The 11,546-nt window shown below is 39.5% G+C and overlaps 1 protein-coding gene across 2 annotated transcripts; it reads left to right on the top strand.

The window, feature by feature from the left end:
* Nucleotides 1–1,085: 1,085 nt before the first annotated feature.
* Nucleotides 1,086–10,983, top strand: LOC112045703 (transmembrane protease serine 11G-like). 2 transcript variants are annotated; one of them, XM_052889558.1, is made up of 10 exons: nt 1,086–1,216; nt 1,792–1,832; nt 2,867–2,955; nt 4,094–4,226; nt 4,654–4,719; nt 5,790–5,912; nt 7,396–7,577; nt 8,450–8,580; nt 9,104–9,238; nt 10,032–10,983. In XM_052889558.1, exons 2-10 carry the CDS (start codon nt 1,822–1,824, stop codon nt 10,170–10,172), a joined length of 1,011 nt encoding a protein of 336 aa, XP_052745518.1. In that variant the 5' UTR covers nt 1,086–1,216; nt 1,792–1,821; the 3' UTR covers nt 10,173–10,983. The 2 variants fall into 2 exon arrangements, with proteins under 2 accessions (XP_052745518.1, XP_052745519.1); XM_052889559.1 differs by having other exon boundaries at nt 1,097–1,155.
* The last annotated feature ends 563 nt before the right edge of the window (nt 10,984–11,546 follow it).

The following is an 11,546-nucleotide window of genomic DNA, read 5'->3' as shown; positions in this document are numbered from 1 at the left end:
TCTTATTACTAGCGGACGCCCGCGACTTCATCCGCGTGGAAATCAATGTACGAATAAAATATGAGCCGTGATAGCCCAGTGGATATGACCTCTGCCTCCGATTCCGGAGGGTGTGGGTTCGAATCCGGTCCGGGGCATGTACCTCCAACTTTTCAGTTGTGTGCATTTTAAGAAATTAAATATCACGTGTCTCAACGGTGAAGGAAAAACATCGTGAGGAAACCTGCATACCTGAGAGTTATCTTAATTCATTGCGTGTGTGAAGTCTGCCAATCCGCATTGGGCCAGCGTGGATTGGCCTAACCCCCTCACATTCTGAGAGGAGACTCGAGCTCAGCAGTGAGGCGAATATGGGTTGATGACGACGAATAAAATAAGAAAGAAATTTTAGAGTTTGACTTTTGAAAATTTTTGAAACCCATTATATTTCTTATTTTTTTTTTTGATTTATAAACAAAGTTTTTAAACTGCAAACTCTAAAAATGAAGGACTTTCCATACAAACTTTCAACCCCTATTTCACCCCTTCTTATTTTATTTTCGCAATAAAAAGTATCATATAACCTTCTTCGTATTATGGTCTTAAAACGTGCCAAGTTTCATTTGAATTCATTCAGTAGTTTCAGCGTGACGCCCGAATAACAAAAAAACACGGGCAGTCAGACTCAAAAAAACCAAAAAAATTTTTTTAGCCTCAGTACCGATTATTTAATGCCCCCCTACAAAAATTTTCGATATATCTTCAATGTACAGAATTCGTATTATAAGTATAGTTACTAGATGGCGCTGGCGTTCGTTATGGCACGGTAACGTTTGTTGTTACAAATGGTATAAGTAAAATCTCCAATTGCGAATAAATGTATAGAATTCGATCAGTTTTATTATAAGTATGTTCAAAGTACAGACAGGCAGACACTCGATCTCTACTCTCATATAGTATAGATAAAGACTGAGACTCAACTATATTTATTACTTATAATAAAACTGATCGAAGTACAGACATTCGATCTATACTTCATGTAGTATAGATAAATACTTAGTCAGTGTTACACTTTGACCCGTAAACAGACCAAGTTATAAAGTTAGTTCGTACCTACAGCTCATATAAGTAACACGTGTTTAATATATTTATTGGTATTTTAAATGAAAAGTATCGGTAATTAATTTAACTGTGTTTATACAGGGTTTACCGTAAATTGAACGATATATTGTACAGGGTAATAGCTGACATCAAAGTTCATACCTACTAAAATAACGACTTCAAAACCTAATAAATAAATTAATTAAACAAATAAAAAACCCGACTGCATAAATGATAAAAAAACTGAAAAGAAAAAAAACAAGCTCAGTCCAGAAGTGTAGAAAGCAATTAGAAAACAGTCGGGATATTGGATAGAATTATTTTCGTCTACATTTTTTAATAGGTCCCGACTGTTCTATACATATATCTTCTGTGTAATCGATGTACGTATACATAAAAAAAACATACCGGTCAACCTCTTTAGTTTTGAAGTCGGTTAAAAAACAGTTTTTTTATTAAGGGTGTTCATCTGTTTTTGTCTGTCTGTATATGTAATAAGTATTTGATGTGTTTTTGAAAGCTAGTAAATTATTCCTTGATCCAGCTCACATATTGCAACACCGTTTATTTATTTTTTTAAATTATGATGAAAAGAATTTCTGGCTTTTATATCGTTTTTATGGTTAATTTCATGAAAATTTTTGATTACACCCGAAGGTTGTTACAAAAATTTTATATTTTAATTTGTTAAATTGAGTATTTTCTTTGCAGGCAAAGTCTGATGATCGGACTAGTTTCATCATGTTCATGAGGTTTGTTACCTATTCACCATGATTATTCATCATTTACAACGCATATTCGGCTCACTGTTGAGCACAAGTCTCAGAATAAGACGGATTAAGCCAATAGTCCACCACGCTGGCCAAATGCGGATTGGCAAACTTCACACACGTAGAGAATTCAGAAAATTCTCGTGCGCATAACTGTAAAAGTTGGAGGTGCATGTCCTGGACCGGATGCGAACCTACGCCCTCAGAATCGAAGCCAGAGGTCACATCCACTGGGCTGTCACGTCTCTTAATTATTATATTATATTTATTATATTAATAATTAATAATTAAATACCTAATTGTTATAATGACTAGGTTTGAATTGATTGATTTGTATGATACATTCGGGTAAATAAGGCACTAAGGTCAATGTTAACTAATGTATACATAAAGCACAGATTGTCTGGATATATGCAAAATAATATAAGATTATAAAAATTCAAAATCTATTAAAAATCTTTTATCGTAATTAGATGAAAATTCATACAGTTTTAGCATCCTTACATTAAATGTGACATTTTTTAATACATGAACTTTAAACATAAACGCACAAATAACAAAGATGCTAGTAATTTTGTTTGAACGCCCATACAAATCTAACGATCATTATGTACCTTCGACGTCATTAGTTCGTACCATTTTGTATGGGGCGTTTTTCAGGGGTGAATATTTAATTACTTATACATTTAAGTAATTAAATATCACTTAATACCCCAGTGGATATGACCTCTGCCTCCGATTCCGGAGGGTGTGGGTTCGAATCCGGTCCGGGGCATGCACCTTCAACTTTTCAGTTGTGTGCATTTTAAGAAATTAAATATCACGTGTCTCAAACGGTGAAGGAAAACATCGTAAGGAAACCTGCACACCAGAGAATTTCTTAATTCTCTGCGTGTGTGAAGTCTGCCAATCCGCATTGGGCCAGCGTGGTGGACTATTGGCATAACCCCCTCTTATTTTCAGAGCTCAGCAGTGAGCCGATTATACATCTTTGAGTAAAAAAATATATTTTTCAGATTCTCTACATTTGTGATAGCACTAAGTGCGAGCATCCTTCACGTCAGTGCTAATGACAAATTTAACACCATCTATTCGTTAAGAAGAGGTGAGATTTAGTTTTACACGATTCTAGAAAATATTGGAAGCTTAATTTGACCCACTTCCTGGTCTTCGATTAGGATGAAAGGACATGTTCCAAAATGGGCCTTTATCTATACTAATCTATACTAATATAATAAAGCTGAAGAGTTTGTTTGTTTGTTTGATTGAACGCGCTAATCTCAGGAACTACTGGTCCGATTTGAAAAATTCTTTCACTGTTAGATAGCCCATTTAAAAAGGAAGGCTATAGGCTATATATTATCCATATTCTTACGGGAACGGGAGCCACGCGGGTGAAACTGCGCGGCGTCAGCTAGTAGTTATTTATAATTTGTAAGCAGGTCGATAGTATTTTTCGGATAGAAGATACAAATTGCTGCTTAGAAAATAATTATCAGAATTTTTGGAACCCGCATTAATTACATAAATATTTTTTTGTCTATAGATTAAATACAGTAAAAGTGTTCAAAACAGCCAATCAAAATAAGTGGAATTGAATTCATATCCGGTATAAGCTGTCAATGTCATGCAATATTGTCACATGACACAAGTTACAAAGGAACATTAAATCGTAGACAGAGACGCATGAAACAAAACAATTCCATATATTGCTTTAAAACGCACGTGTCTGCGATAAGATCACTCAGAATCTATCAGTGTATGAGTTACGAGCATGTTGCCATGATAAAAATTCTTAAATAATGTTGTCAGCTAATGAAAAAATTACATTTTTATATAATTAATTTAAAAAAATTCGTGTTCCAAAAAAATTTCATTTTAGGATTTAAGCCCTATATTTTATGTTCTTATAAGATAAAAATAATTTGTTCTGCTTAGTTGACACTCGGAATAAAGGCCTCCATACAAAATTGGGACATGTCCTTTGCACACGCTCTGACTGCACATGACAATACATGACTAGTTAAGAAACGTCATGAACATCACAAAATTACTGAACTGATTTTTATGAAAATTAAATGGTACCGATCTGGATGTATACTCTTCCAAACAAAAAAGAATTTTCAAAATTTGTTTATAAATGACGAAGTTACGAGGTAACAAACATAAAAACAAAAACATACGTGTCAAATTAAGAACCTCCTCCTTTTTTTGAAGTCGGTTTAAATTGGTTTTAATTTCAGGTAATAATGTGACACAGGAGACCCCCTTGACATGTGACGAGGTGGAGGGGTCCGTGCCGGACTGCAGCGAGTGTTACTCGTGCGACGACCCCGTCATTGCGGGGCAGAAGCAGATCAACGTCTTGAGGCTCGAGTGAGAACTCATAGCGTAACGTAACGCACGCTCATAACGTAACGCAGGAGAACTGCGTAATACTTTGTAGTTTAAGATATTGGATCCCAAAGAGGTCCAGGTGGAACCCAACACGGGACACTCAACGGGGGTCTATAAGACACTCACGTTCGCGTGACAAAATAATAGGGGTTCGCGGTTGCGGGCGACAGGGGGAAAGACTGTGCGGGTGTGAAATCGTGCGTGCGAGGAAGTGACGCGCGGTCCATCGACCTCGTATCTCTTGACGACACTAGACGCACGAGGTCAATTGACCTCGTACCGCAGCGAACGTGTTAAGTTGTCCTGACAAATATTGTGAAACAGAACGTTTGTTCAACATTAGTTTTCAAAAATCCCACTTCTGAATTTTTTGCTAATAACATGATATAATATTGTGACATTCCAGGTTAAACGACGCAAACTGCAAGAGTGAGGAAATTTGCTGCGTGTCACAGAATCTGATGAATTTTAGGTAGACTAATTATTTTAATTATTTTTACCTGTTTTGGCTTAAAAGTAATTGTAAATTAGAAGGTTCGAATTTTATACCCTTAGAAAAAATGTACATACTTTTGCTGAATTACAGCTTTCTAGCAGTAATAGTGTCTGTGCTAAACCGCGGACAGACGGACAGACGAACGGACGGATAAGGGTTATTTGTGGAGTACGGAACTCTAAAAACGAACTTTTTTTATATGGAGCGATGCCTCTTCACTCTTGCTTGAAGATTGTAGATTGTAGATTGAAGATTGTACAATATGTTTTCGGTTTCGCGTAAATAATTATAACCACTTGATATGTTATATAGGGTGCTCGGCAGTATTTCCCATTACTCCACTTTGTAGGAGCCGAACTGCATATCTAATATTTTTTCAAATAAAAATATAAACCTTTTTATGTTTTCATACAAAGTAATTCAAGTAATTCCGACTATCCATGTAACGCCTTTACTATCCTTGCATTTTATAACAGGTAAAACTTGGCTACGTCATAATTATAAGACACATTTTGAGATCTATTTACAAAAGAAATATTATTTACCCCGAAAATATTAATTTGAGAACAAACATTCCCTGAACATTTTAAATTAATTTTCGGTAAAGAATATATTACCCCAAAGTTGTGGGAATTACTCCCCAGCACCCTGTATACATAACAGTCAATTTGGATTCACAGACAGACACTTCAATTTTATTTCGTTATTAACCCATATTCGGCTCACTGCTTAGCTCGTGCCTCCTTTCAGAATGAGAGGGGTTAGGCCAAATAGTCCACCACGCTAGCCCAATGCGGATTGGCAGACTTCACACACGCAGAGAATAAAGAAAATTCTCTGGAATGCAGGTTTCCTCGCGATGTTTTACTTCACCGTTTGAGACACGTGAGAGAGAGAATATTTAATTTCTTAAAATTCACACAACTGTAAAGTTGGAGGTGCATGCCCCGGACCGGATTCGAACCCACACCCTCCGGAATCGGAAGCAGAGGGTGTATCCACAGTGCTATCACGGCTGATTTTATTTACGAGTAAATGATTTCCAGGGGTAAGAAACCCGACAATATCGAATGTGGCAAGCACGTTCCAGAAGGCAACCCCCGCGCGATCCGGTCAACCCTCCGCTCCGTGTTGCGGGGAGAGTACCCCTGGCGGGCGTGGATCTACCGGTAAGATATCTTAAACCTCTTCGACCATTAATAACAGGACCTGCCTCGCTAACCGTTACCCCTCTGACAAAGATCAATGATCTAACGCGTTTATAAAAACTGATGCTATAGAATCGATGTTTCATTGTTGTAATCGTTTTCGTCGTGTAAAGAGCTCCCTAAAAATGCCTGTTTGTGTAGTCGAATGGCATAAAAAAACGGCCAAAAACTTGTAGTTTAGTAAACGATGCAGTAATGTTTCATTTGTAAGTATTTCTACCTTAGTCTTATGAAATTTGTTATAAAAGCAATTTCTAAAAATAATCGATTCTTTTAACGGAACAGCAAAAAATCGATCAAGTAATCGAATATTCTAAGTGATGTGTTTGTTAGTCTGTGTAAAAATTACGCGTGTGTGTATTTCGAGTCAATTTTATAATTGTTTGTAGTGTATGGACACAGAATATAATAATAATAATAATATTTATTTCAAGCTTCAATAGGCTCATAGTTATGTTAGTAAAAATAAAAATAGAATGTGTTAGTAACTTATATAAATGGTGTTAAATATTTTCGATGTATGACTTTTTTGTTGGTGAATTTGGGTGCGAAACAGGTCCATAGTCTAAATAGTCAAGTATTTACGCTCATGGTACGGGGCGTTTTAGACTCGCACTAAAATTTAATTTGTGGTGCCTGAGTGAATATGTTCCTTGATGAAAATATTCTAAACTTTTTAATTTTGTTTTTTGTTTTGTTTGCAAATTGTAATTTATTACCCAGTACATACGTGAATCAATGTTCCCAAGTTTCATTTGATTTCATTCAGTAGTTTCAGCGTAATGCCCGGTAATAAAAAAGACGGACGGACAGACAGACAGTCAAAAAATAACATAAAAGAGTTTACGGCTTCAGTATCGATCATATTAATTATTATACCTAATGCCCTCCAACAAAAAATTTCATAATATACTTATTCAATAGCGGACCCGGTCAAGTTTCGCTTTTACTTATGTGCACTTCTTCCGTACCCCTACCCTACCCTTATCCTACCCCACTCCCACCCTACACCTATCCTATCGATCCCTTACCTTAGCCTACCCCAACTCTATCTTACCCGTACCCTACCCCTACCCTACCCTACCTCAATCTTACCCCTAACCCTACCCTACCCTTACCCTACCCCTTCCATAACGTCACTCAATTGTTTTACCTTCACGAAACCTCTTCACTAACACTTGAACTTTATGTTATGGTATTAAAGTTCAAATTGACTTTTAATTACTTATTATTACGAATCGTTTGTATAGGAGTACAGAAAAGTTCTTTTTTATTTTATTTTTCAAATTAGCATTATTTAAAAAAAAATCGTTATGGCCCAGTGGATACGCCCTACTTCCGATTCCGGAGGGTGTGGGTACGAATACCCTAAACCCGCTCATTCTGAGAGGAGACTCGAGCTCAGCAGTGAGTCGGGCTGATAACGACCCTATTATTTGGCCAGGACCTATGAATCCAAGCCGCTGTGCGCCGCTACGTTCGTGAACCAGCCAAGACGGACCCTGGTGACCGCCGCGTCCTGCGTGGACGGCTTCAGGGCTCATCAGCTCCAGGTCCTGTTCGACAGCGACCCTGACAGCGCTGTAGATGTTGAGCATCTTGACATCCACGAAAATTATGACAAAGGTACGTTCCTCTAATTTTTTTTATTTATTTATTACTACATAAATAAATATTCATCATCATCATTATCAACCCATATTCGGCTCACTGCTGAGCTCCAGTCTCCTCTCAGCATGAGAGGGGTTAGGCCAATAGTCCACCACGCTGGCCCAATGCAGATTGGCAGACTTCTCACACGCAGAGAATTAAGAAAATTCTCTGATATGCAGGTTTCCTCACGATGTTTTCCTTCGTTTGAGACACGTGATATTTAATTTCTTAAAATGCACACAACTGAAAAGTTGGTGGTGCACGCCCCGGACCGGATTCGAACCACGCCCTCCGGATTCGGAGGCAGAGGTCATATCTACTAGGCTATCACGGCTCGTAAAAATATTAGTCACACACAAAAGTAAAAAGAAAAACAGTGGACTAGGAAACACTTATCTCTTTAAGAAATCTCTGCCAGTGACCCTTAAAAAGAAAAGTCCATTTTTCTTCTGTCTGAGTAGGTGCCGATGCCTGCGGAACCACTACGGCGTTACCGGGGGGGTTGGGCGAGCGCAGAAGCATCGCCTGATGTGACCCGAAGGCTGAAAGAAAGATAGAGGACGGAACGGCTCTCTAAGGGCGTCTCCTATGAGACTCGGACCTCGGCTTAGAGGGCCATTCTGGAGGAGGTAACCGTGACCTGAGTGAATCAGTCCGGACCCAAGATCGTGACTTAGAAAACCCACGTCCGGGTGACGTCAGATATCGGGGACCTCGTCTTCGCCGGCGAAGACGCTGTGTAGCTTGTGTTTGTGTTGTCTGGGAAGCATTGTCGTTCGTCATGTCATCGTCAGGTTATTTCACCGCGCCCGCTTGTGTATGTGACCCAGCCCTTAATGTTGCAGTCACCCACGAGAACGACATCGCAGTGCTGGGTGTGGCGTCAGTGCCGGCGGACGCGCAGCGCGCCTGTCTGCCCGTCCACCCCGCGCCACACGGCACCGCCTGCGTCGCCGTCGCCAGCAACGGCTTCTTCGTGAGTCCCGACTATAGAGTTGCCAGGTGTTCGGATAAAGCCGGACAAGGTTACGCTTTTGAAAGAAAAGAAAGAAAGAAAGATCTTTATTTTTAAGTAATGCCACATATCACATTAAATCTAAATTATAACATATTATGGCTTAACTGTCCACTCAAACAGTGGAGCACTAAAGAATTCCCTGTAATATGTGGCATAACCTAGTGGGGGGTCGACCAACACTGCGCTTTCCGGTGCAGGGTCGACATTCCAGCACCTTGGGACGCCAACGTCCATCAACTCTTAGAACTACGTGGATGGCCCATTGCCACTTTAGCTTCACGACTCGCTGAGTCAGTGACTTTGGTTCGTCTGCGAATTTCCTCATATCTGATTCGATCACGCAAAGAAACTCCAAGCATAGCTCGCTCCATCGCCCGCTGAGTAACTTTGAGCCTTCTAATAAGGCCCATAGTTGGCGACCGAGTCTCGGATCCGCAGGTTATATTGTGTAGGATAATGCTGATAGTTATGATGATTCCAGATCAATCAAGCGATACCGCTCCAAGACAACTGCGCTGAAGACAACAAGACTCTACACAGCTCGCTCATGTGCGCCTCTAACTACTACAAAGACTATACGCCAGAGCTGGGTGCTGGCCTCTACTGTATGGACGAGGTGAGCGATAATAGTGGCCTTAAGGCTGCCAGTCCACCGAAGCGGAGCGAGGCAGCGGAGAAATATTAACCAATAAGATTGCACTAAATTTCCGCGTCTCTTAAGTGGGCAGGGACTTGCGAGCTTTTAAAATTCATATAAAACCGGTAAGCGAAGCGGGGTTAAATACATTTTTAACTTACTAACTACTAACTTTAGTTTGGACTGCAGTCCAGCAATGTGGCGATGCGTGCTGCCATCTACAGGCACAGTGAAACAGATTTGTTATTTTAAAGTACCACTAGATGGCGTTCTTACGAAACTTTGAAACAATCCTTTGTTGTACAGTTGCAATGCAGTTATACCGAAGGCTCAGTCCAGAAAGGGCAAACTCGCCGCGATTCTCTCGCGCGTATTACGCGCGACCGTTGGAGTAATACAGTTTGGGGAGAAATTCAGTACGAAACATAGAGTTGAACGTGCACTCGCTCTAGAGTTCGCAACAAGGCGTCTCTAGTATTTCCACTCACGCGCAATACGCGCGAATCACGCGCGAGTCGAGAGTCTGGCGTAGTGCACGCGATTTTGAATTCGCGCGATGCTTGTGGACGCGAGGTATTGATGTCTAGTACTTCGACAACGCGCAAATGAATTCGCGCGATACGATTCGCGACGAATTCGCCCCTTCTGGTCTAAGACTCATAGATGGCACTTCCATTTTTTTGTAAAGTTTTTTTTTCAGTTGTAGATCATATTTGTATTGTTCTTACATTAGTGTTATTACAATCACTCATATTGATTGTTATTGTTCCAGGAACCTGACAACATCCTGTATAATCTCGTGGGGGTGTATCTCTACAGCGCGCTGGAGGGGGTGGCGGCGATCAACACTAACATAACTCATCACATCAGCTGGATCAACGCGCGCGCGAACGAGCACATGCAACTACAGTAGTGCCGTCCTTTGTAGCTTTTTTTGGGTTCCGCAATCAACAAAGAGCCCTATAAGTGTCGACAAATACGAATATGTGCATATTAAAAATCTATATATATAAAAGAAAGTCGTGTTAGTTACTCCACTTATAACTCAAGAACGCCTGAACCGATTTAGCTAAAAATTGGCAGGGAGGTAGTTTAGAGCCAGGAGAAGGACATAGGATACTTTTTATATATATAAAAAAATTAAAATAAAAGTCAGGTATTCCTTCCTGACGCTATAACTCCAGAACGCACGAACCGATTTAGCTGAAAATTGGCAAGGAGGTAGTTTAGAGCCAGGAGAAGGATATACATTTTACTTTTTTTTTATACTTTTTGGGTAGGGTAGGGTAGGGGTAGGGTAGAGGTAGTTGAAAGTTTACATCGAGTTTCACGCGGACGAAGTCGCGGGCTTCCGCTAGTATTAAATAAAAATGTATTTCGATTTAATATTTTTTTTTTCTATTATTGATTTTAATACATTTTGCTATATGTTTTGTAAATAATAAAATACATTACAGCCAAGTCAAACTACTCGTGGTGCGATACCAGAAATATAAGGGTTTTATTTTGTAACTTTGGTATTTGTTACCCTCACATTACATTATGTTACGCAGAAATCGTTAGATTTTCGAAAAACACACCTTTTAGCTATCAGCTCACCTACATATCACTGAATACTGTCGACACTCAAAATAAAAATTTCGCTAGCAATATTTGTGGACGCAGACCTTTAAAACGGCTCGACTTATTTATTATTTTTTCTTTGTATCTAAGGTACCTATCTCATATATATTTTTGAAAATGTTTATTACTTATAGGTTTTTCTTTATTATAAGTTTTTTAAATGATATTTTGTGTAAAATTATTAGCATTTTGGCGTCCAACGTAGAATTTTAAATTGGTAGCCCAGTATTCTAGGGTGGGCACTGGACCATTCTTGGGTGGGCCCGACCCACCCGACCCACCCGCTATATACGCCTATGCGTGCTAGTTGAGTATTTCTGAAATTAGTTTTTTTTTGGTCGCCCTAAACGTAAGTAGCCAACAATATTAAAAGCTACTTGGTGGAGATACTGAACAACGTGCAAGGTATAGGTACTCCTCATCTGCCGCGCTCAAGAAGCTGCAAAATCAACTTCTTCGGCTCCCCTACTATAATGATTTTTTTTTTAAAGAATATTTGTCATACCTTTTAAATATGACCAATATTACCATTCCCCTCCAACTAGTCGGGAAAGACTGTTCTAGGAGTGGGTACGACAATAAACGGGGCGGGGATCGAACCACCACCCCTCGGTGATGAGTCCGACCGCTCTTACCGTTGAGCTATTGAGGCTATGAAAATTGA

This window comes from Bicyclus anynana, chromosome 26 (genome assembly GCF_947172395.1).
Source record: "Bicyclus anynana chromosome 26, ilBicAnyn1.1, whole genome shotgun sequence".
In the NCBI taxonomy this organism is placed as follows: Eukaryota; Metazoa; Arthropoda; class Insecta; order Lepidoptera; family Nymphalidae; genus Bicyclus; species Bicyclus anynana.
This window is presented reverse-complemented; position numbering and strand designations above follow the sequence as displayed.

Excerpts from the sequence above, each read along its gene's own strand:
- LOC112045703 (XM_052889558.1), top strand. Across the intron at positions 7,578-8,449 it reads CCACGAAAATTATGACAAAG|TCACCCACGAGAACGACATC; the intron begins GTACGTTCCTCT and ends TTAATGTTGCAG. Across the intron at positions 8,581-9,103 it reads TCGCCAGCAACGGCTTCTTC|ATCAATCAAGCGATACCGCT; the intron begins GTGAGTCCCGAC and ends TGATGATTCCAG.